The following is a 26893-nucleotide window of genomic DNA, read 5'->3' on the forward strand; positions in this document are numbered from 1 at the left end:
AGCCTGGTGGGCTACAGTCCATGGAGTTGCAAAGAGTCAGATACAACCGAGCTACTAATGCTTTCAGACCTGGAAGAGAGGTCTACATTTGGGGCTTTGGAAAGGATATAATCCAGCTGTTCTCTAACTTCACAGAGACAGGACAGAGGAAATAAGTTACCTGAGGTAGAAGGAATTAGCTGAACAATTAGACATGAAATCAAACTCCTTGAGAATCAGTTTTGGTATTGCTTAATATTTATGCAGAGTACTTAGCTAAAAAAATACTAATACTTATTTTTCTTGCTTTATACCTGAAGAACTTAGAACCCAGTGAGGTTCTGTACATAGTAATTAGTTTTCATTGTGACTTTAATCACACATGGTAACTTGACATTTCATACAATCCATGAGTCTGTAAGCCTTCCCAGAATTGCCATTATTTGTATTTTTCAGACAGTTATCCCTCAAGCAGCTAGCTGGCTTTTCATATTAAAACAGGCTGAAAAATAAAGGCTACCAAAGATGAAAAGAAAAATACAAAAATCACTAGAATCAGTTCTTGTTTTTAAATAACATGACTACACCTGCAGAATACCCAAAGCAGCACAGGAATACCTAAGAAAGGTGTTTGGTGCAGTTGAGGTCACCAATAAGACTGGTTTTCCCTGGAAGTGATATTCAATATAAAATACAGTTTGTTAATGCCCCGTCACTCAGCCAATGTGTAGTAGTACAGTGTAGTATAGTTTTCTGGCACCTGGCTGCTACAAAGCCTTCTTTTTTGGTTCCTTGTAATGAGAGGTGAACATGAAGAAGAGCATCTGGGTCCTGGTATTCCTGAGATTTCTCTTCAGTGGACTGCCAGTGTACAGGTATCACAATATGGCACATGGCTCTACTCAGGGAAATGAGATTCCTTCTGAGGAAATGAAATCCAGCAGAAATGGTGTAGGAGTCAGAAAATCCTTCTAACATGTGCCTCTTCTACTGCCTTCACTCTCTCCCTTCACCAGAAGTGACCTCTCCATCTTCTCTGCCTTCTCCATATCTAGGCTGTCATTCAGATTCCAACTCATTTCACTTCTCTATAAAGCTTTCAAACTATCACAACTCCCAGTAATGTCTTTCTTTTAATAAATATATTAAAATCAGGCTTTTCTCTGTCTGCATTGCTAAAATATAACACAGAGAGAAATATCAATAACCTCAGATATGCAGATGACACCACCCTTATGGCAGAAAGTGAAGAGGAGCTAAAAAGCCTCTTGATGAAAGTGAAAGAGGAGAGCGAAACAGTTGGCTTAAAGCTCAACATTCAGAAAATGAAGATCATGGCATCTGGTCCCATCACTTCATGGGAAATAGATGGGGAAACAGTAGAAACAGTATCAGACTTTATTTTGGGGGGCTCCAAAATCACTGCAGATGGTGACTGCAGCCATGAAATTAAAAGACGCTTACTCCTTGGAAGAAAAGCTCTGACCAACCTAGATAGCATATTCAAAAGCAGAGACATTACTTTGCTGATTAAGGTCGGTCTAGTCAAGGCTATGGTTTTTCCAGTGGTCAGGTATGGATGTGAGAGTTGGACTGTGAAGAAGGCTGAGCACCAAAGAATGGATGCTTTTGAACTGTGGTGTTGGAGAAGACTCTTGAGAGTCCCTTGGACTGTAAGGAGATCCAACCAGTCCATTCTGAAGGAGATCAACCCTGGGATTTCTTTGGAAGGAATGATGCTAAAGCTGAAGCTCCAGTACTTTGGCCACTTCATGCGAAGAGTTGACTGATTGGAAAAGACTCTGATGCTGGGAGGGATTGGGGGCAGGAGGAGAAGGGGACAATCGAGGATGAGATGGCTGGATGGCATCATGGACTCAATGGACGTGAGCCTGAGTGAACTCCGGGAGATGGTGGTGGACAGGGAGGCCTGGCGTGCTGCAATTCATGGGGTCGCAAAGAGTCGGACACAACTGAGCAACTGAACTGAACTGATGCATTATCTCGTTGAACTGTGCCATATTTCAAGTCAGAAACCTTCTGGCAAACCTTGTTCTGCCTTCTATTTCTCCATACATTCACCAAGCACAGAGTTTTATCAGTCTTTCTCTGAAACAGTTCTTGAATCTGACCATTCACATCCTCCCACCACACACCCCCCCCCCCATTCCCCTTCATCCACTACCTTCACTTATTTGGTCACTTTCTAGTTTAAATTGCCCAAGTCTCCCATTCCAACATATTGTCCACAATGTAATCAGAGTGGTCTTAATAAAAGGCAGATCAGATCATATCACTCTCCTGGGTAAAATATTTCAGTGACTTCCTCTGTTCTCATGATATGGGTATCAGTTTATTTTCATAGTTCACAGGGCTCCGCAAAATCTGGCCTATGATTATCTCTAGTCTAACTTCATCTCTTGTCATTTTCCCAAATCTTGCTCACTTCCAGACTTTTGTAAATTCCTCCAGGCTGTTCCTAAACTCTTCTCCCTGCACTTTGACTGGCTAATGTTTATATATTCTTCCTATCTCATCTTAGATACATTCTCAAAAATCTTCCATATATCAATACAGATGTTCATTCTGTGTGATACTATAGTATCCTATATTACCATCATTTTCTAGATACAGAGTTCTTAGTTATAAATAGTAAAACTACCTCTAGTTAGTCAAAGCTGCACACACAAATTTTAAATACTAGATAGCTAATAGCATCTCCGGGATAGCTAAAAAATGAGACTGGGAGACTACCAGGCCAGTGATAATGCTCCAGGCCCCACTGTAGAATGGTTCCACACCACGATGCCTTGGATGAATAGAGATACCCCTGATCTTGGGCACTGTACCACTGAGACTTCTGCCCTTGCCTCTGATTGATGGAGTCCAGGTCACATGCCTGAATCTTCAGTGCAAAACATGCTGGGAAAGTAAGGTTTTGTCACCTATCTTGAAGAATGCTCAGATATACTGCTTTATAGGTTTGTTGAAGATCTTGAGGATAAGTAGCCTAACCACTTATTAATATTGAAATGAGTTAAATAGTTTAATGAGTTTAACAGGTTAATAAGTTAATGAGTTTCTTAAAAATGTTAGTTATCAGCTGGTAGAGCATATATCTCGTATGTTCTTGGGGAGCCCTTTGGATAGTACCACGTTTGTGCTGACAAACTATTGAGGCTTAGTAAAAAGTGTGTGGAAATATGAATGGAATATTGCTATTTACTTTCTGAGTGCAGCACATGTACCAAGGAATAGGAAGGTGACGTGGAGTTCAGGCAAGCTTTAGTGAAAAGCAAGGATATCATAAGGGGTTCATCTGCAGCACATCAAAAGAACACAGCTGAATTCCTCAGCCTTGTCAGAAATGGGCCCTGAAAGGGGTCAAAAATGTGACCAGAGAGGGTGAGAGGTACTGCAGTGTGCTTCTATAACACTCCATACTTCTCCAGTCATAGCGCTGATAAAATTTTATAGAATAGCTTGTTAGTTTCTTATCATTCTTGCAGAGATACAAGATCTGTGAAGACAGAGATAGCTTATCTATGCCTGCTCCATAGACAATGAGTAACAGATATTTTCAAAAATAAGTAAGTGAAAGAATAGTGAATGAGGGTAAAGATGAGGGCATAGAGGAGGAGAGAGGTAGGCACCAGAGAAGGATACCAGGCTCCCGTGGGGTGACACGGATCAGCTCAGGCCTGATGCTAGCCACTCCCACACAACTCCTTTCTTTCTAATCCACTTCTTGTTCTCTTTGGGAAGGATTGCGGTCTCTGGAAGATGGCCAAAAACCAATTAAGCGAGCAGCCAGCCCAAGTTAATGCTCAAGTATCAGGAGTATCTGAGTCCTGAAAGCCACTTCTGTTTTCCCTCTCTCAGCTGAGGGGGTGGGAAGAGGTTCCCAAAGCCACCTCTCCTTTCAGGGAGATTTAGAAGGCATATAAAGGCCCCTGGCTGAGGACTTGCTTCCTCACTCCACAGTTGGTGCCAGAACTCTCAATCCTCTACCGAGAGAAAATGTCCATCCAGTAAGTATCTCTGGGAGATTTTTTTATTAATGCCTTCATGCGTTGATGGTAAATGAGCTATTTCAAGAACTCCTGAAGACAACTGAGGATCCATTTAGGAAAAGCCTTGGGTCTTGGTGGGAGAGTTTGTTTCTTCCTATACACATATTGAAGCAAATATCTAGAAGTCAGGTCTAAGTTACAGTGGGATTTTATGGCTTGGAATGGGCCTTGGAAGCAGTAGTGAGCATGAAGATTCAATGAGGCAGACCTGGGTTCTACTTCTTGTCCAGTCATTTCCTAACTGTGTTATCTTAGGCAAATTACTTTTTAAAGTCTAGGCTTTTCCATAGATAAGATAAGTAATACTTACCCCATTTTGGTGCTGTGATATTTAAATGAATGAAGAGCATATAAATTCCTTTTGATGGTATGTGGCACATAGTAAATGCTTAATAAAAGATAAGTGCCTAAATTAGGCAGTCTTGTCAGAGCTCTCACTCCAAGAAGTCATATAATGAGCCAAAGTGAGAAGGAAGAACATTAAAATATATATATGTATATATGACCTAAATATCCTTATCTGACTACTTTTAAAATGTAGTGAAGCTCTTGGAGATTGGTGACGAAATAAGACAGTGGGAAGAGATGATGGTATAATATGCATGAATAGCAAAGGATTAGGTATTGACCCCAAAACCTGTGGTCTCCCAGTTCATAAGAGGGAGAGGAATGAGACTGGGAGTCAAGAGAATGAATGATGCAGTAAGCTGAGGGTACTGACAGGGTAGGATAATTCTGTGGGAAGGACTTGGTCAGGAAGAGAAGTGACAATGATAATGGGATTTGTTGACTTGTCCTCAGAAATATGGGAAAACTGCGGAAGGTAAGTCCACTGTAATATTAAAAGGGAGGTCATTTTCCTTGTCATCAAAGGAGAAAAACCAACCTGGGCCTTTGCCAACGTGATACATTTCTGCCACCCTTCCCCAGTTTCTACCACCACCACCATATCTCCTCCCAAAACACTGTACTCTCAGCTCCAGCTGGACTGGCAGTACACACCAGCATTGAGTAGAGGGCATCTTTTCTTGTGGAGCTCTGCCTCTGTCTCCATGGACTCCCTGAGATTCCACATGAACTTCTTCCTCATTATTCCACCATTTCAGAGTTGAACATCCAGCTGGTGGTTACAAGAAACTGTTTGAAACTGTGGAGGAACTATCCTCACCGCTCACAGCCCATGTTACAGGTTGGTCTCAGCTTTCTTGAAGCCATCTTCTTTTTTTTGTTGCGATCTCTCTTTGCTGTCCCCTTATTCATTGGCATCTCTCAGCATAGGTTCCCCTATGGGCTACAAAGAGAGAAATCTGGAGATTTGGGCTTTTTATACCAAGAACTCATTTCCTCTTTTCTTTACTTTTCTAAAATATACATTTTAAAAATGCTACCTAAGTGGAATTCATTAACTACTGGGACTATACCTTTGTCATCTTTAAACTGTCTCCTCCCAATTGCCTCTTCTGGAAAATAGAAAAGATGAACCCAGTGCTCTTTCTCAACTAGATTCTGATGTTAACAGTCTAGATGCAAGCAATCAAATTAATGGTGTGTCTGTTAGGTGAGCCATGTCTTCTTTTCAAATTTTTATCAGAAATATAAATCTGTATAAAGTGGACTGCTGAAACTGAGCTGTATGAAATAATACATTTCAGGTTGGAGAGTTGACAAGGATTAAACAAATACTGCCATATGCTGTACATTCAAGGACAACAGGGCACAGCCTGTTTAGACTGAATGGCCTTAAAACCTTTATTGTGTGTCCCTCATTTTGCAGAGAAGGACACTGAGGCCCAGAGATAGCACACAGCAAATCCTGAAGCAGAATCCAGGTCTCTGACAGCCCTGTGTACTTTCTGCTACCGCAAGGTGACCTTTATCTGGACAATAGCCCATATTCTCAAAGGAATTTAGCTCTATATTTTAAAAAGCCAATTTCCTATTGTTTCACAGAAATGGTTTGTTCTATCAACACATCTTTTTTTTAGTATTTTGATCTCTACTTCTAATCCATCCCTCCCATATCAAGAAATTTGAAATTTTTTCTTAAAAGTAAGATGGTAAAAATGCAAATGTATTGGTAGCTGGGAATATCTGTTAGATGGAGAATCCTGTTCCATTCCAGATGTTCTTCCTTGTCTCCTTCCAACCTTTTGTTTAAACTCAGAGATGCTGCCACATTTCCCAACCTTGGTTCCCTAGAAAAAGGAGAGTCAGCCAGCAGGCATTTCCTGAGAGCTACTCCGCGTGAGAGCTGGGAATGGAAATCACTGCCAGCTTTAGAAGTAAAAGGCTGCCCATCCTGATGGCTTATATAATCACTGCTCCTTACCAGGGGTGAGAAGAGCAGGTATAAGAAACAAGATTCTGTGTCTCACTTTCCTCACAGGCAGGATCCCCCTCTGGCTGACCGGCAGTCTCCTTCGATGTGGGCCAGGACTCTTTGAAGTTGGATCAGAACCATTTTACCACCTGTTTGATGGGCAAGCCCTCCTGCACAAGTTTGACTTTAAAGAAGGACATGTCACATACCACAGAAGGTAAAGAACACTAGGTTCCACTCCCCTTCCTAGGGTTGGGGCCTAGCTCAGCTCCTCCTTGCATGTTCTTTTTAACCTCCTGAACCCAATAGGAGACTTTATACTCACCTCCACTCAGAATCCTCCTGGGCCATGAGTCTGCATGGACACCTGGGAGCTATAGGACAGGATAAAGAAACAGCAAAGAACTAGGGCTTTGGGGTCTGACATGCCTGGCATCAAATCCTATATGCCCTAGATACCATTTGTCTAGGTGGGTGCCCTTTGGCAAGTTAACTTCTACTTCTTTGTTTTGTCATCTATAAAAATGGGAGAAGTAAAAGAATTTACTTCAGAGTTTATTACAAGGATAAAATGAGAACACAGTGCTTAGTCCATCAGAAGCATTTAATAATAATAATAGTCATTTTAGTATTATTAGACCATGTTTCGCTTGATTTCTTTCCTTTTTTGTAATCAGAAAGGCCAATGGGAAGGAGGGAAGGGGTGTCACAGAGCAGGCAAGGACCAAATATGTCATAATAATACCAGGAATAAGTTTTCTAAAAACAGGAGATGGTTAAAAGGCTTGAGGCCCTAAGCCATCACTCCAACTTCATTACAAAGACTCATTAGCACCACAATAAATACTTTGTTTCATGTTTTAATATTCAGGCCTGTTAGTGGTTTTGTTGATCACCACAGATTTCAGGCATTCTGAAGAGACATCAAAAGTAAGAATAAATGGAGTCTTGAAGTAGTTGGGATAACTTGGACTGTTTTAGAAGAGAAACAGATCAAGTCAAGCAAAAATTTAGCTATGAAAGCTTATTTTGGAGGTCAGAGAAAGCCTTCTAAAGACCTTGGTACTTTTTCCTCTTTACAAAAGTACAAAATCAAATTTTAATTGGCTCTCCACATGAGAAACCCTAGGCAACGTATGCTGTCTAGTCTGGGATATGGTTGAGGAGGTCTGCCTGTGTAAGAGACTGGATTCAAAAATATCTACTTTTAAAAGTAGCAAAATAAAATTTTAAATTAAAGAAAAACACTAGAGGAATAGAAGGAAGATTGAAGGAAATCTAATTCAGCATACCATGTTCTATACCTCCCTGCTCAGTGTAGGCTGGTGAGTCATAGGGTACAGGAAGTCAGAAGCCCAATTTGAACTATCCATGGGACTATGTAGTATGATATGGAAAAGTCATATTTTCTGGCTCAGGCCATATATGCCGATCATTAGCTTCTCTGAGCCTTGATTTCTCATCTGTCACTGTGAAGTTTATAATTGAAGCTTATGACACATGGTCTCCTTCTCCTTCAGTCACCCCAAGAAAGTGACCTGACTCTTCATTCTCCATGTTGTGAATTTATGATTCTTGATAAGGGCACATGGAATGACCTTCTATGCTCCCCAGGGACTACGCTAATTCCCCTTCTCTGTGACATTTCCTATATCTTAATGTCCTTCAGGTTCATCCGCACTGATGCTTACGTACGGGCAATGACTGAGAAAAGGATCGTCATAACAGAATTTGGCACCTGTGCTTTCCCAGATCCCTGCAAGAATATATTTTCCAGGTTTCTGAAACCCAACTGCATGTTATTAAAGATATTTTACATTAGCCATTTTTCTGTCATGGCTTGAAAGTTACTGGACTAAAAAATCCATTTGCTTCTACAGGTTTTTTTCTTACTTCCGAGGAGTGGAGGTTACTGACAATGCCCTTGTTAATATCTACCCAGTGGGGGAAGATTACTATGCCTGCACAGAGACCAACTTCATTACAAAGATTAATCCTGAGACCTTGGAAACAATTAAGCAGGTAGGACACAGTGCTCAAAAGATATTGCTTAGGAATTTAGAATTTGTACCTTAGAATTAAGTCCACTGTACATTTTGTTTGGAAGAACATGAGAGCCAGATAGATTAAGTTTCAAATCCCTGCTTTGTCATCAACTACTAGCGATGTGACATAAAGCAGAATTTTCTTCTCATTTGTGAAATTTTAAATATTTATTGTGTGAATTAGAGGAAAACTGTATAAAATGCCCAACATATTTATTTGTGACACAAGTATTAAGTCCCTTCCATGTACCAGAATGTATGCTAGATGCAAAAGATATATCAATGAGTAAGACACATGGTCCCTGCTCTTCGTGGTTTTTATAGGCTAGCATGGAACTGGCACATTTAATATTGAAAAGATTAAATTCATGGTTCTAGGAAAGTGTATTGCACCAATCTTACACCTTCTTATACAACTTCTTGTTAAAAATAAAAGCCATACCTTAAATGAAAAGGCATAAAGAAACGTAATATTAGAAAGTGATCAATTTTGCTGAGATATGAGGCAGTCTCAGTGCAGCATTCAGTAAAACAGATCTACATTTTCAACCAATGTTTATTAAGTTGCAGCTGCTTTCTTTCTTTTTTTTGCTTTGTGATTTTATTTTTTTAATTAATTTATTTTATTTTTTAATATAAATTTTTTCTTTTAATTGGAGGCTAATTACTTTACAATATTGTATTGGTTTTGCCATACATCAACATGAGCCTGCCACAGTTGTACACGTGTTCCCCATCCTGAACCCCCCTCCCACCTCCCTCCCCATACCATCCCTCTGGGTCATCCCAGTGTTTTCAAGGCATCATTTTTACTTTCAGAACACTTAACATCTAAGTGGAGAAATCAATTAATATATTATTTAACTATAATAGAGTGCAGCACTTTCACAGCATCATCTTTCAGGATTTAAAATAGCTCAACTGGAATTCCATCACCTCCCCTAGCTTTGTTCATAGTGATGTTTTCTAAGGCCCACTTGACTTCACATTCCAGGATGTCTGGCTCTAGGTGAGTGATCACACCATCGTGATTATCTTGGTCTTAAAGATCTTCTTTGTACAGTTCTTCTGTGTATTCTTGCCACCTCTTCTTAATATCTTCTGCTTCTGTGAGGTCCATACCATTTCTGTCCTTTATCGAGCCCATCTTTGCATGAAATGTTCCCTTGGTATCTCGAATTTTCTTGAAGAGATGTCTAGTCTTTCCCATTCTGTTCTTTTCCTCTATTTCTTTGCATTGATCACTGAGGAACACTTTCTTATCTCTTCTTGCTATTCTTTGGAACTCTGCATTCAGATGCTTATATCTTTCCTTTCCTCCTTTGCTTTTCGCTTCTCCTCTTTTCACAGCTATTTGTAAGGCCTCCTCAGACAGCCATTTTGCTTTTTTGCATTTCTTTTCCAAGGGGATGGTCTTGAACCCTGTCTCCTGTACAATGTCACGAAACTCTGTCCATAGTTCATCAGGCACTCCATCTATCAGATCTAGTCCCTTAAATCTATTTCTCACTTCCACTGTATAATCATAAGGGATTTGATTTAGATCATACCTGACCCAAATCAATATGCACTCAATATGCCAGCAAATTTGGAAAACTCAGCAGTGGCCACAGGACTGGAAAAGGTCAGTTTTGATTCCAATCCCAAAGAAAGGCAATGCCAAAGAATGCTCAAACTACCGCACAATTGCACTCATCTCACATGCTAGGAAAGTAATGCTCAAAATTCTCCAAGCCAGGCTTCAGCAACACATGAACCATGAACTTCCAGATGTTCAAGCTGGTTTTAGAAAAGGCAGAGGAACCAGAGATCAAATTGCCAACATCTGCTGGATCATGGAAAAAGCAAGAGAGTTCCAGAAAAATATCTATTTCTGCTTTCTTGACTATGCCAAAGCCTTTGACTGTGTGGATCACAATAAACTGTGGAAAATTCTGAAAGAGATGGGAATACTGGACCACCTGACCTGCCTCTTGAGAAGCCTGTATGCAGCTCAGGAAGCAACAGTGAGAACTGGACATGGAACAACAGACTGGTTCCAAATAGGAAAAGGAGTACATCAAGGCTGTATATTGTCATCCTGCTTATTTAACTTATATGCAGAGTACATTATGAGAAACGCTGGGCTGGAAGAAGCACAAGCTGGAATCAAGATTGCCAGGAGAAATATCAATAACCTCAGATATGCAGATGACACCACCCTTATGGCAGAAAGTGAAGAGGAACTCAAAAGCTTCTAGATGAAAGTGAAAGAGGAGAGTGAAAAAGTTGGCTTAAAGCTCAACATTCAGAAAACGAAGATCATGGCATCTGGTCCCATCATTTCATGGGAAATTGATGGGGAAACAGTGGAAACAGTGTCAGACTTTATTTTGGGGGGGCTCCAAAACCACTGCAGATGGTGACTGCAGCCATGAAATTAAAAGACCCTTACTCCTTGGAAGAAAAGTTATGACCAACCTAGATAGCATATTGAAAAGCAAAGACGTTACTTTGTCAACAAAGGTCCGTCTAGTCAAGGCTATGGTTTTTCCAGTGGTCATGTATGGATGTGAGAGTTGGACTGTGAAGAAAGCTGAGCCCCAAAGAATTGATGCTTTTGAACTGTGGTGTTGAAGAAGACTCTTGAGAATCCCTTGGACTGCAAGGAGATCCAACCAGTCATTCTAAAGGAGATCAGCCCTGGGATTACTTTGGAGGGAATGATGCTGAAGCTGAAACTCCAGTACTTTGGCCACCTGATGGGAAGAGCTGACTCATTGGAAAAGACTCTGATGCTGAGAGGGATTGGGGGCAGGAGGAGAAGGGGGGATGACAGAGGATGAGATGGCTGGATGGCATCACTGACTCTATGGATGTGAATCTGAGTGAACTCCGGGAGTTGGTGATGGACAGGGAGGCCTGGCGTGCTGTGATTCATGGGGTTGCAAAGAGTCAGACACGACTGAGAGACTGAACTGAAGTGAACTAACTATAATAGAACACAGAATATAGTAAGTCCTTTCACAAAAGGAATCCTTCTATGGAAGTGCATATAAAGATTACTTCTGGCAGTGCTGAAGGGTATGAAGTGGGGCAGATCAAGGAAGATTTAAAAGTATTGTATTTGAGTTAGAAATTAGAGGGAAGGCAAAACTTCATTGAATTTGGGGAAAGAACATTTCAGATATAGGAAGTACCATGACCAAACAAACAGAGGTGGGAAACTGGAGAATAAGGATTTTTTTTTTTTTTTGGCTAGAATTGCAGTATTTCTCAATGGAGGTGGCATTGCCACCTGGGCAGGTGGCACTTCATCATTATGGGGACTGTCTCACCTACTGCAGAGGTTTGACATCCCTGGTCTCACCCACTAAACACCAGATATGTCCTCAATCATTGCACAAACCCCAAATGCTCCCCAACATTTCCAACTTCCCCGCTAGGGGACAAAAGCATTCCTAGGTGCAAACTAGTGATCAGAGCATGCCATGTCAAGGGTAGAGTGAAACTATAAGTTTGAATAATGGACAAAAATTTGGAATAAGTTGTTTGGTTGATGGTAAACTACTGAAAGTTTTTGTTCAGAGAAGTGGTATAGCAAAGCTTTAGGTTATTTAATCTGGAAGTTATGCATAAGCTGTATGGGAGGGCAAAAGAACTAGGAGACTAGCTAGTGGAACTGAAGACCAGAAGGAGAAACTGAGTGTAATAGGAATAGAAAGGAAAGTAGTCACAACACTGGGTCTCAATACTACAGGCTGATTTATAATCCCACGGACTGTTTACTAAGGTTTGACATATTCTCAACAGCTTTTTCTTGGTTTAGATGTATGTTTGTAACCACATATGAGTGTGTGTGTAAATCATTTAGAGAAGTTCTGAAATTAAATTTCTAAACTACTCATTTGACTTTGACAGTATATCAGATTGCCATGGTAATTTAACTGGAAGTGTGAAGTTCATGGTATGGCTCCAGAATAGACTTTATTAGAAGTTAAGGTTCATTGTGAGCAGCACTATACCCTAACTTCATATAAAAATGTAATTTTAAAATTTTGAGGGTTTTTTGTTTGTTTATTTGTTTACCATGACTGAAATAGCCTGCTAACAAGTACCTTTGCCTCTAGACTGATTCCCTTAAATACAACTTCCTTAATTTAGTAGAAGTATTTTTTTTTCTAAAATGCAAGTATAAATGTGCTATTCCATCTAGTGCACCCACAGTTTCCAAGATATAGTTAAAACACAGACCTTTGTGGCTGGCCCATTTTTATTTCTCCTTCTCCATGTGTGCTCTTCACCACAGCCATGCTGAATGACTAGACTTCCCTAAGCAGCATTCACTATTTACAACTCTATGCCTTTACAGCAAGGTTCCTGCTTCCTAGAACACATTGTTATCATTTTGCATCTGACTGACTTTTACTCATCTTTCAACATGAGTTGGAGTCATCGCCCTTGGGAAGCCCTGCCTAATCTCCCAGTTTGGGTTAAATGGCTTTTCTTTATAGATATGGTTTTGCACTTACTACACTTATTCCAGCTTATTGTTCTAATGTTGTTGTTCAGTCACCCAGTCATGTCTGACTCTTTACGACCCCACAGACTGTAGCATGCCAGGCCTCCCTGTCATCACCATCTCCTGGAGTTTGCCCGAGTTCATGTTCATTGCATCAGTGATGCTGTCCAGCCATCTCATCCTCTGACACCCTCTTCTTCTGCCCTCAGTCTTTCCCAGAATCAGGGACTTGTCCAATGAGTCATCTGTTCCTGTCAGATAAGCAAAATACTGGAGCTTCAGCTCCAGCATCAGTCCTTCCAGTGAGTATTCAGGGTTAATCTCCCTTAAGACTGACTGATTTGATCTTGCTGTCCAAGGGGCTTTCAGGAGTCCTATCCAGCACCACAGTTTGAAGGCATCAATTCTTTGGCATTCTGCCTTCTTTATGGTCCAGCTCTCACAACTGTATGTGACCACTGGGAAGACTATACTATACGGACCTTTGTCAGCAGAATCACATTTCTGCTTTTCAACACACTGTCTAGGTCTGTCATCGCTTTCCTGCCATAAAGCAATTGTCTTCTGATTTCATGGCTGTAGTCATGGTCTGCAGTGATTTTGGAGCCCAAGAAGAGGAAATCCGTCACTACTTCCACCTTTTCACCTTCTGTTTGCCATGCAGTAATGGGGCCAGATGCCATGATCTTAGTTTTTTAATATTTAGTCTTAAGTCGGCTCTTTCACTCTCCTCCTTCACTCTCATCAACAGGCTTTTTAGTCCCTCTTTGCTTTCTGCCATTATAGTGGCATCATCCGCATATCTGAGATTGTTGATGTTTCTCCCACCTATCTTAATTCCGGCTTGTAACTTATCAGCCCGATATTTCTCATGATATGCTCAGCATATAAGGTGACAGCAGACAGCCCTGATGTACTCCTTTCTCAGTCTTGAACCAATCAGTTGTCTAGTACAGTGCTGTCAATGGAACTTTCTACAACACTTCTATATCTACATTGTCCAAGTGCTGTTGAGTACATGGATGTGGCTAATGTGATGGAGGAACTGAATTTGAAGTTCTGTCTAATTATGATTAACTTACATTTAAATTGCTACATGTGGCTGCAGTATTGGATACTGCCAGTCAGTACTGAAATTTTGAAAAGCAAGGACTATCTCTGTTTTCCTAGACACTGACACAGCATCTGGCATATAATAGAAGCCCAGCGAGTACTTGACAAATGACTGAGTGAATTGATGTCTTGCCTAATATTTAAATGAGAGTGCTAAAAACTCCCTAAGCTTTAAAACATTTTCTCTTAATCAAATAGAAAGAACTTTGGTTAGACAAATATATAACCATGGATTATTTATTCAATAAATCTTTACCGAGTAGGTCCCAAGCAGAAATTTTAGTGCTCTACATCTTTTGACAAGTCACTTGACTTCTCTGACTCCTCAAGTTCTCCTTAGGTAAATTGAGAGGTTTGTGATAGATTATGGTTTTGAATTTTTTATAAGAATCCAAATTCAACTGAAGTACTGAATCCTGTCTTCAGAAGTTTCCATTAATTCCAGGAATTCATGGTTCCCCTGAAGTCTATTTAGGTTAAGACTTTCTATACTAGAATTCTGAGGTTTCTTTCAGTTCCAAATTCCTTTACATGTAAGACACTGGATTTGGTATTTAGGTTGTATCATACAAACTTTGTGTTTTTGCAAAATGAAAATTAATAACTATCAACATGCAGTTCAATGTAATTCAATAAGGAAAATGTAAAGATGTTTCAGGATTAAAATTTATCACTGTTTGAGGACAGCTTGTATATACAAAAGGAAAATAACCAAACAGAGAAATGCATGGTCTACATCAACAGAAGAACACAGTCAGAGAGAACTTAAAAATTTCAAAGGCATGAAGGGTCAATGTGGGGGTCAGAGAAGAGCTCTACACTAAAGTTGGAACTTCCACAGGTTTGAAAGAAAGTAGGACCCCAGAGAGATAGAAGGAAAGAGAAAGTGCACTTAGGGTAAAGGTGCAAATGGTCATGGTGAGGTCAGATTGAGGGACCAAAGATACAATACAGTTTTTCTCTTAACATGGGTGACATCTCTTTTCCTTCCATAGGTTGACCTTTGCAACTATGTCTCAGTTAATGGAGCCACTGCTCACCCCCACATTGAAAATGATGGGACTGTTTACAACATTGGTAATTGCTTTGGGAAAAATTTTTCAATTGCCTACAATATTGTAAAGATCCCACCACTACAAGCAGGTCAGTTTACCACTTTGATTCTTCTTAAAACAAGTATCTATAATGTGAGAAAATTACTGGAAATACAAGATGTCAGATCAGAAATATGAGGACTGCACTATATGGACTGTTAAATTACTTTCAGATTTTCAGAAAACTATTCTCATCCTCACCCTACCAGGGAACAAATACCCAATAGCACCATAGTAGGAAATAACAAATTGAAAATACAAAAACTTGTGGCCATGTTCTGTTCTACAGTGTTTCAAAGATGTAGTGTATATGTGACTTTGATCATATCAAATTTATATTTAAATCAAGCAAATAGTTATTAAGCACTTATCCATGTGCCAGACACAATTAAGATTTTAAACAAACATATGTGTACGTATATGAAAGTGTATTCAGTATTTTATATGTATTTAATTCCCCAAACTACAAACAAAACATTTTAACTCATATATAGACTATAAAGAATGCTAAAACAGAAGAGAGTACTCTTTAGAATTCTACATTCACCCTCCATTCGTTGCAAGAAATTTGATATTGATCTTGTTAATAGAATTATTTGAGTATATATGGATTTTTATTTAGTTTATCACCTGGAAACCTGTTAGAAATACAAATCTCAAGCCCCACCTGAGGTAGACTGAATGAGTAACTCTGAGGGTGGGCCCATGCTCAGTATTTTCAGAAGCTCTTTATGTATTTCTGGTGTACACTAAGGTTTAAAGACACTGCCTTAGTAGCAAATAAACTTTAATGTGCTTAAGAATTATTGTACCAGGCTATTGACACAGAAAGGGCTTCCCAGGTGGCACTAGTGGTATATGCCAATGCAGGAGACATAAGAGACAGGGGTTTGATCCCTGGGTCTGGCAACCCACTCCAGTATTCTTGCCTGGATAATCCCATGGACAGAGGAGATTTATGGGCTACCGTCCATAGGGCCACACAGAATTGGACATGACTGAAGGGACTTAGCACCCACAAACAACAAAACTACATATTCTGTAACTTTACAGCTAATTTAAGAGATTGTAAAAGTCACTTTGACCATACTAAAGTTTTGCCTACTCCCTTGACTTAGAACCCACCTTCAGATAGTAAGATGTGACTCCACTATACTCTATCTACCACACACTGTTTGAGTGCACTTTCCAAATCTGCTGCTATTTGGATTTTCCTGGGTGATGGCAGCTCCACATGAAATTTCCCTCAGAAATGCCAGTGACTGAGAAAATGGAAATAAACTCTTTAAAAAATCAAGATCTGAAAATGTATTTCTTTGCTCGCATAAGCTGTTCTAAATGCTTTGTATTTAAAAAAAAAAAAAGAGGCTGTTCCACAGCCTTTTAAAACCACTTTATTTCAGACAAGGAAGATCCAATAAGCAAGTCAGAGATCGTTGTACAATTCCCCTGCAGTGACCGATTCAAGCCATCTTACGTCCATAGGTAACTCGAAGGCCTGCTATGAATCTTCAGGAAAACTCAAGTTTAAAGATCTGCTTTGCCTACCTTTGATACCAGTCCTGATCATGACATTTTCTTGCAGAAACCTAAATTTAAATGTAATTAATTTCATGTAGGCACTGTTGATTCATATAACTGAGCATACCTCATGTGTACATATTTCTCTGTGGTTTGAGCATCAACCCTTCCCACTCACAAGTTTATTTCTGTTTCTGAACAGTTTTGGTTTGACTCCCAACTATATTGTTTTTGTGGAGACACCAGTCAAAATTAATCTATTCAAGTTTCTTTCTTCATGGAGTCTTTGGGGAGCCAACTACATGGATTGTTTTGAGTCCAATGAAACCATGGGCGTAAGTCTTACATTTATTTGTCAGGTTTATGATTCCAAAGAATATGTGTTTCATAATGCAGACTTTTTTTCTTTTTAAATGCATCAAAATATTCTCACTTTTAGGTTTGGCTTCATATTGCTGACAAAAAAAGAAAAAAGTATATCAATAATAAATACAGGACCTCTCCTTTTAACCTCTTTCATCACATCAATACCTATGAAGACCATGAGTTTCTGATTGTGGATCTCTGTTGCTGGAAAGGGTAAGAGAGTACACTGAATGAATAAATGTTACATCTCCAGTTGCTCCTGGAGATCAGGTTTGTTTGTTTGTTTTCAGAGATACTGCTTTCAATGTTTAATCTGAGTTATATCTTTTAAAAGTATGCTTAAGTCACAAAATATGATTTAAAAAGCTGTAGGGAGTTTAGGTAATCAGAAACAAAAACTGAACCTAAAAACCATGGTTAGTGATTGAAAACTGCTCAGGTCCATGAAACAGACCTGAAAATAAAAGATTCTATGACTTGATGAATGAACTTAAACTTAATTTCCCTCAAATTTAACAAGATCATTTGAGGAGCCTTAAACTGCATCTACTCTGGGTTTGATTTTTTTTTAAAAAGACAGACATTCTTTCTTCAGAGCAGCAAGTCACTAAAAGAGACAGTAGCCCCTGAAGACACAGACAAAATGGTGATAGAGAAACAGAGCAGAAAGTTTCAAAGGCTGCTGTTTTTAAACATATCCATGAAGCAGGACTCTTTTCTCCACCCAGAGCGGGCAGAAGTGGCTGCAGTATACCTGAGTCTTTAGGAGTTTCTAGATTGGAGACTAAAGAAGAGACAGGCATTTGTGCTTTTAAAAGACATGCATCATGTCTCTAAAATTTTTGTAATTGTCTGTCCTCATGTTTGACTTTTTATTTTTGCAGATTTGAATTTGTTTATAATTATTTATATTTAGCCAATTTGCGTGAGAACTGGGAAGAGGTGAAAAAAAATGCCAGAAAGGCTCCTCAGCCTGAAGTTAGGAGATACGTACTTCCTTTGAATATTGACAAGGTAACCACCCTCTACATAGATTTCAGATATAACAAGAATGTTTCATCTTTCTCAGGATTTTTTCTCCTGCTGTGTGTTTATACATAAAGGCTCAAAATTTCTGAACTGGAAGGGACCTTAAAAATTAGCAAATTCAATTCCCCTCATTTTATAAATGAAACCGAAGCTCATGAATTAGCAAAATCCAGTTGTGAAGAGTCAAAGTGAAGCCAGTTTTCACTCTCAACCTGTTTTTCTTTTTTCCACAAAATCTTTTTAAAAACTGATTGCTAAAAAATAAACAACAAAAAACTGATTGCAATCCAACTGGTTAGAACATAAACAAAAACAGTGGGATAAGTGGGCGAAAATAACTTAAAACAATAGGTTGGTAATCTTTGAAGGCTTTTAGGTTAGGGTAAAAGGTTTGCATTTTATTTGACAGGTGGTAGGGAGTTAAGGATTTTGAATAGAAGAAAGCCATATTCAGAGTTGGTGAACTGGGTATAAATAAAGTGTACTGACTTTTCTAGTTGTCTCTCCTGCTAAATGTCCAGCTTCCCTGAGCAAGTCTCTCAATGAGCAAGTTACCCCAAAGTTCAGATGCCCGTTCTGAAACCTAAATAAATTGGACTAAATAATAACTAAGTCATTTGCTGTTTTGATTTTCTAAAATAAGGCTGAGTCATGTGTAAGTAGTATTGGAAGTGAAGGAGAAAGATAGGGACCTGTGATTGTAGACAATTTAAATTACTCAGGTGCCAGAAAAATGTAGTGGTAGTAGCGACAGAAAGACAAAAGTGAGCATTCCTACAGATAGAATTAAAAGGATACTACATTTGACTGGATGGCAGAATGAATTAAGTCTTAGACATGCAAAACCCTATGTGTCTAAAGTGTTGATACCTTTGGAAATAGGAAATGCAATAGGCAGAGCAAATTTGGAGATAAACATGAACTGTAGAACTAGGAGGAAAGGGTAATAATGAGGGTAAGGGCTGACTTGAAGACAAACACAGGTTGACTGGGGCTTCCAGCTTTCTAGTGTAGGATTTGGGGCAAGACATTTAGTCTTTTCACGTCCACTTTTCTTTATCTGCACTTTCCTCGTGGCTCAGACAGTAAAGAATCTTCCTGCAATGCAGGAGACCCAGGTTCAATCCCTGGATTGGGAAAATCCCCTGGAGAAGGAAATGGCTACCCACTCCATTATTCTCGCCTGGAGAATTCCATGGACAGAGGAGCCCAATAGGCTACAGTTCATGAGGTCACAAAAGAGTTTTACACAACTAATTAGCACTTTCATTTCATTTTCTTTATCTATATCCACCATACAGGATTTTTGTGATCAATAAATGAGGTGATATATATCAATCTCTGAATATAGTCCCCCACATAAACTAAGTGTTAAATAATATTCATTATAATTCTCATCAACAACAAAGAAGTATGAACTTCTCTTGCTAGCAATGTCTATCCTCATATATTTGATCATCATTTCAATGCCAGTAACTATTAGCTCTTTTCTTCTAACCCTGCTTTGTGTCACAAGGACCTGCCCACTTGAAGAAAAGAGCTAATAGTTACTGGCATTGAAATGATGATCAAATATATGAGGATAGACATTGCTAGCAGCAAAAGTTCATACTTTGGAGTAAGCATTCTAAAAGAAACTTACAAATTTGTTGATTTTTAAAAATGAAGAACTTGACAGCCAGAAAATGTTGAAAGAAAAGATAGCCAAGCACATAAGTTGGGGAAACACCCATGGGCAGAAAGTGGTAGGAAAAGAGGAGTCAGAAAAAGAAAGAAAAAAAATCACTAAAGGGTCCTAGTTACAACTAAGAGAGGAAAATGCCACATTGACAAAGCAAGAGAGGGTTTCATTGATGTCCACTGCTATGTATAGGCAAGCTGAAAAACATGAAGCTGAAAAAAGGAGCCAAAACCCAGATTTAGTGACCTCTAGGAGAATAGGGAGAGAGGAAGAAATCAGGTTTCAAGCCACAGTGACAATGTGGTAGCAATTACTATAGCCTGTACTTTTAAAGTTTGGCAATGAAGAGAAAACTAGATCATAAATTAGAGAAAGAAGAGATTAAAAAAGTGAAGGAAGGACTAAGGAAGGGAAAGAGTATAAGATGACTAAAGCTTCAGGTTTAGTGATTGAAATAATGGTGATATTTTTTAATATATCTTTCTTATTTTTGAATAGGCAGTGCATTTAATTGGTCAGAAAATCAAAATAATCTAAAAAGGTTTGCACTGAAAGTGTCACTCCAACCTCTTTCTGCATCCATTCCATACCATTCCTCTTCACTTCTATGTTTAACTTTTAATGTCTTTCCTTTGCATTTGTTTGTTTATGAAAATATTATAAAATGCCAACATATAGAATTATTATTCCCACTTTTTACACAAAAAGTAACTTTCTATATCCACATTTTTATTCCTTGCTTATTTTCATTTTAAAATATATATTGAAGATCTTACTTTCTTCAACCACACAGTGTACTTTTTTACCAATATGCTGCAGTCCCTCACTGCTGAGCAAGTCATTTCCATTTTTTGACTGTTACAGATAATTTCACAAGGAATAACTTTGTATGTATGTTCTTTTATGTATATGCAGATATAGCAATAGGATAGACTCTCAGAAATGAGTTTGCAGTATCAGAGGATAAACACATCTATTTTAAAAAGAAAAATAGTGAGAGGGAGAGTGAAAAGGAGGTGCTGGTTTGGAAAGCAAAGATGATGTTACAGATCTCTTACATTAAAAAGCCTGAATTTAATAATAGAAAAAATAAGATACAACAGAGAAAAATCGTTAAAGTTACAGTCCCAGAAGTAAAGTGTTCAACATCAACATTTGAACTAATTGTATTTTTTTTCTTAATTCATACAATGCTACAAATCATAAGGACTCACTGTGTTGGATCAATTGTTATTTCCAGGTCTTCTGTATGGAGAGAGAGAGAGAGAGACATATATAAAATTTTCTTTATTTTGCCACCTTTAGGTAGTCATATATCAATATGTATATATACATACATGCTGCTCTCTGCTTCCCAACATCACCATGAAGAGCCTTGAAGTCACACTTCATGGAATCTTACAAGATCCATTCCTCACCTCCTATCTCTTCCCAATTCTGAAAATCTTTCACTATTTCCTTTTAATTCATTGTACATCACCAGAAAAATTCCATCTATCCTCTGCTCAGAAGGTTCCTTCCATCTTATCTCTTTTACCAAAAAATCTGACACTCTCTAGGACACTGGTCTCTTCAGCAGCAGTTTCCAGGGGTAGCAGTTTCTCCTCCAGCCCTTGTACCACTGGGCCTGGAGTTGGAACACTTGTTCCACTTTGCTGCTTCCAAACCATTGTTCCTTCTGCCCACCCTTAAAATCTTTCAGTTTCAAATCTCACTTCAACTAGTTATATACCCAAGTGGTATGTGTACATATATATATATATATATAAAACCCTTCATTATTGTTTTCATGTACCAATCATCACTCCTTCTTCTTTTGGTTAAGTGTCACACTCCTCTCCCTGATCTATTTCCAACTGTCAGTGATTTCAGTATACACATCATAGATGATTCTTCCAACAGCCTGGCCTCAGTTCCTTGACATCTTCCACTGATCCTGTCTTCCATTCTAACTCAGCCACTCACTTCCCAAGTCATACAATTGACCTTGCTATTACCTTTGACTGTGCTTCTATCATAACCTTGGTTCATACAGGACACATTCTGACTTTCCTTTCAAGATTACCAACCCTATTACAATTCCCACCAGAACCTCCAATCTATTGAACCTGCTCACCAGCTCTCACTCCCCTGAAGACTTATCTTCCCTCCTTATTCAGTTAAAATTTCATGATCATTGTAATCACCCCCTTGAGTAAATCCTCATTTCTCTTGCCACTTTCTTACTTTATAGAATTTATTTGTCAAAGTCATAAATCCTAGTTAAATTCAACTCTCCACCCACTCCATGCTTGTACCTCTAAGACTCAAATCAAGTGCTAAAAATACACAATTGTGTTAATTGGCCCATTTTTAAATATATGACCACAAACCTTACTGCAACATTTCCCAACTTCATTTTCCTAGTTAAGTATTTCACACCCTCCTCTCTCAAACTTCCCACCTCCACACTCATACTCAATTAATGGCTCTGTTTCCTCTTTTACTAAACAAATGAAAGAAATCAGAAAAGAATGTAAACTCCTGCCACCACATCTACCCACCCACCAGCATCTGTACTCATACTGAATTATCCCTCGTCTTATTCAGAACTAGTCTTTCCCATCCTTCCTCACCCACTCCAGGACATTATTCTACAACACTCCCATTCTGTCATATATCTCACTCTCCTCCTATTTTTATTAACTCATGCATATCATGCTGTTATTTTGCCTTCTTATAAAATCCTTCTCTTGACTCTTCTTGCCCCTTCATTTATCCCTTCTTTCCTGTCTTGTGGCCCCTTTAATGTTGGAGGGCACCAGGACTCACCCGTTTGTCCTGCTTCTATTTGTACTTTCACTCCTTTTAAAGACTCATGCCTTAAATCAACCTGCACTTCCACTTCCAACTTCCTTTTAACTCAAGATTCTTGTATGTTATTGCCAATGCTAAGTCTTTATTTTGATGTTCAGTAAACATCTCAACTTTAATAAGACAAAACTCAAACTTCTCCTCTTCCCCTACCAAAAACTTTATCCTATCTCCAGTAATCCCCATCTTTATTGTGACAACTCCAGCTTTTAACTATTTGGGCCCCAAACCTTGAAGCCATCCTTGACTTCTCACTTAATTTCATGCCTGTTCCCTATCCAGTATCTTACCTATCAGGAAATCCTCTGCTCTGCCTTCCATTCCTCACTGACTTCAGTGCTACTAGTCCAGTCTGAACCATTGTTTTCCTTTGACTAGACTACTACAAGACAGACTGGTTTTCCTGATTTCACACCTGCATATCCCCTATTCTTAAAGGGATCTTGACAGAGCAGCCAGACTGATTCTTTTAAAAATAAATCATAGCCTTGCAAACTCTTCTGCTCATCTCTTGCTCACAAGAAAAACCCAAGTCTTCACAATGACCCATCAGGCTCTAACCAGTCTGACCCCATTATACCCCTCTACCCTCCTTTCCTGTGTTCTCCCCCCAGCTCAGTCAGCACAGCCAACCTGGTCTCCTTAATGCTCTTCAAGCACTCCTGACAATACTCCTGCCTCACGCCTTTGCAATTTGTTTTCTCTGCTTAAATGCTCTTCCCCAGATATCTACATTGCTTCCTTCATCTCCTACAAGTTTTACCCCAAATATCACCTTATCAGTGAAGCCCACCCTGACTACCTACTAAAATTATAAATCACTTACCCTTCACACTTCTGATCCCCCATACTCTGCTCTGTTTTTCTTTTCACATTCATGGTATACTAAACACTTTATCTATATTTATAGTTTTCCAAATTAGAATGTAAACTCCATAACAATAGGAACTCTGTTCTCTGAAATATCACAAATGCCTAGAATAGAGTCTAGTACAAACCAGGTATTCAAGTATTTAATGCAAAACTAAATGCATATGTTCTTTGAAGAGCTCATGATATTCATTCCTTTCATAATATAATCTGAAAAATGATGTGGGGGCAATTTTGGTATCAAGAGATCTTAGAAAACATCAGGTCCAGAAGTTTTTTCATTTGTTTTCTTTTTTGACAACATAAGGATATGATATTTTTCCAATAAAATCAAAATATAGCTAACTTTAAAGGAGATAAACATTGTATGGATACCTAGAGGTTGAAGTCTTTGTTACTGTGAAGCAAAATACTTCTTTTCCCAGAACCACATCCTCAGGGCCCTATATGGGCCTATATGGCCCTATATGTTCTTTGAGGTCCGTCTCATTTCACAGATGAGAAGACTACGAGGTTATATTTCTTTTATATATCTCTGACTCTCCCAGTGATACACACTCAGTGACTTACATGGACATGGGCAGCTTTCTCAGTCGTGTTCTTTGTCTCTCCCTTCTAGAGTTTCCTGTACTGACTCTTCTACATGTTGACTTAAGAAATGAAGAACTCAGGAAACTAAACTTGGAAACTGTTCTCACTGCTGCTTGATTTTTATTCCTTGCTCACTGAGGTTTCTGTTATCCTCTTTCTTAGGCTGACACAGGCAAGAATTTAGTCACACTCCCCAACACAACTGCCACTGCAATTCTGTGCAGTGACGAGACCATCTGGCTGGAACCTGAGGTTCTCTTTTCAGGGCCTCGCCAAGGTGAGATGGTATAGGAAAAAACTTCACATGTGAGAGAACAAAATGTTCCACTCCGAGAGAGTAATTGAGTTTTCCTAAGCATGTTTTTTATTTTGTAGCATTTGAGTTTCCTCAAATCAATTACCAGAAGTATGGTGGGAAACCCTACACATATGCATATGGACTTGGCTTGAATCACTTTGTTCCAGACAGGGTAATTAATTCCTCTGACTAATATTTGAACGGTACTTTGAATCATATGTAAGTCAAGTAAAGCATATTGACTGACTAATTTATTGACTAATTTTTCTTTCTTATAAGCAGCTCTGTAAGCTGAACGTCAAAACTAAAGAAACCTGGGTATGGCAAGAGCCTGATTCATACCCTTCAGAACCTATCTTTGTTTCTCACCCAGATGCCTTGGAGGAAGATGATGGTAATGAGAGTAATAGATGTGTCTGAACCCTCTCTTCTCATTGGAGTTCATATAGTGAATTCACTAGGAGAGCAGTTATGTTGATTATTTCCAAATGTTCAAAAATAATCCTTCCTGCTATTGAATAGGACAGCACTAAAGAATGTAAATATGTTTGAAAAATAGTTTTATCTTATGGCCAGGTTTCATTAGGTACTGTTGGAAAAATGCTTAGAGCACCATTGGGTGTCACAATGGAATATCAGTATCTGCTCTAGATGGAAGCGAGAAGGAAGAAGGAGCAGCATGCTATCTAGGTTTTGCCTTTCCTGACCTAGATACATTTCTGAAAAGAAATAGGGTTCTAAGGAGGGAAACTGAATATTCTAACTGATCCAAGAGAATGAGGCTTTGAGATTCTGGTTCTAGTTTTTGTTTTTAGTAAGCTGAGGCTAGAAGGGGATCCAGAGCAACAGTCTATAAAACAGCAGTTCAGATACACTCAACTACAAAGCTGGGACAGCAGGGTAGGTGATACTCTCTGGGTTTAAAATATGGGAGACCACAGAGAAATGAATAGAATAAAGAGTTTTAGAGCCATTTTACACTAAGTGATTTTACATTTGCAGTGCATCCAGTTAAAACTGCAAAAAGTTTGTTCCTATTTAGTTTGATAGAAGTAAGCATCCAAGCTAGGTCTTGGAAATTGAAGAAATAATATACCTGACTGTTTTCAAAGTCTTTAATATATGTTTCATTTGATTGTCACAACATTTTTTGCAATAAATAGAGCAGGTGTTAAATCTTATGACACAAATAAAAACACAGAAACATTCATTAAATAAGAATTCAATGAATATTTACTGTGTTCTAACCATTGTGGTAGGCTATCAGGATACAATGGTGGGCAAAAAGGACACTGTCACTCCCTTCCTGGAGCTTATAGTCTAGGGGACTTGAAAAATTTAACATCCCTCTCATGGTTGCCATGGACTTTGCTGGTGACTCAGGCGGTAGAGAATCTGCCTGTGATGCAAGAGAGTACTCTAGCTAGGAGAATTCCATGGACAGAGGAACCTAGCAGCCTACAGTCCATGGGGTTGCAAAGAGTCAGACACGACTGAGCAACTAACACTTTCACTTGCATGGTTGCCACACAGCCAGGTGACAGAAGAGTCAGAACAAGCTATCATGTCATCTGGTTTTCTTTATTTGTGAGTGTAATGTCTCCTGTATTATTTCAATGATATTTAATCTATGGCTCTGGGCTTTTTTTTATTTTTAATTCAACACTGCCTTATTAACTTCTCATTAACAGGTGTAGTTCTGAGTGTGGTGGTGAGCCCTGGGGCAGGACAAAAGCCTGCTTATCTTCTGATTCTGAATGCCAAGGACTTGAGTGAAGTTGCCAGGGCTGAAGTGGAGATTAACATCCCTGTCACCTTTCATGGACTGTTCAAAAAATCCTGAGCACATTCTAGCATGACATGTTTCTAGTGACAAAACACAGAAAAACATAGTTAGGTCTGCAATCAATTTATGTTTAGCTTTAGCCTCCTGTCTACAAGGGTTTTAACTTGCAGATGCACACCGTTTTGCAGTATTTTACAGAAAGCACAGAGCTAAGTAAGGAATTCCTTTTTAAAAGTGCTTATTTAGATAATCATACTTTGTGAGACAGGCACATCATAACTAAAAACTCTTTATATATTTACAGTCAAATAGAAATTGAATGTGAATTTATTAAACTGTTCTTCATTCCTATTATAAAAGTGTATTTTAGGCACCTATCTGCTCCTATTACTTTTTAACATTTAAAAGCCAAAGTACTCTACAGCTGATATGTATATGGCTTTGCTGTGTCAAGGCAGCATCTTGGAAAAAAGGCTTAGTTACTAAATGTCAAATCAAACTTCTTCTCGAACCAGGGACTTTGATCTAAGACAATCATTGTATGCACATATGTATTATTTTCAAAGATTCTCATGGTTTAAACTTTAGTATTTCCATTTTATATAGGCAATTATTACTATTTCTGATTTCACAGTAAAAAAGCCTGTTTCTAATTCACTGAGGGCTCTCAACCAAATAACTTCTCAGAGATTATGTTATCTATTAGAAACTTATATAACATCAAAGCAATTACATATAGTAGTGACTATTTTTTTAATAGCATAAAATACTTA

General features: G+C 38.7%; 1 protein-coding gene across 1 annotated transcript; it reads left to right on the forward strand.

The window, feature by feature from the left end:
- The first annotated feature begins 3999 nt into the window (after positions 1-3999).
- RPE65 (retinoid isomerohydrolase RPE65) lies at positions 4000-26177 on the forward strand. Its single transcript, XM_052637533.1, has 14 exons — positions 4000-4010; positions 5159-5241; positions 6439-6589; positions 8042-8149; positions 8253-8394; positions 15027-15174; positions 16529-16610; positions 16849-16981; positions 17086-17225; positions 17897-18026; positions 24199-24313; positions 24412-24506; positions 24617-24728; positions 26026-26177. The coding sequence occupies exons 1-14, from the start codon at positions 4000-4002 to the stop codon at positions 26175-26177; spliced, it is 1602 nt and encodes a 533-aa protein (XP_052493493.1).
- The last annotated feature ends 716 nt before the right edge of the window (positions 26178-26893 follow it).

The sequence above is a fragment of the Budorcas taxicolor genome, chromosome 3 (assembly GCF_023091745.1).
Source record: "Budorcas taxicolor isolate Tak-1 chromosome 3, Takin1.1, whole genome shotgun sequence".
In the NCBI taxonomy this organism is placed as follows: domain Eukaryota; kingdom Metazoa; phylum Chordata; class Mammalia; order Artiodactyla; family Bovidae; genus Budorcas; species Budorcas taxicolor.

Bases quoted from the DNA above. Each gene is read 5' to 3' on its own strand.
- RPE65 (XM_052637533.1), top strand. The intron at 8,150-8,252 runs GTTTCTGAAACC...TTGCTTCTACAG, and splicing joins TGCAAGAATATATTTTCCAG to GTTTTTTTCTTACTTCCGAG. The intron at 17,226-17,896 runs GTAAGAGAGTAC...TTATTTTTGCAG, and splicing joins GATCTCTGTTGCTGGAAAGG to ATTTGAATTTGTTTATAATT.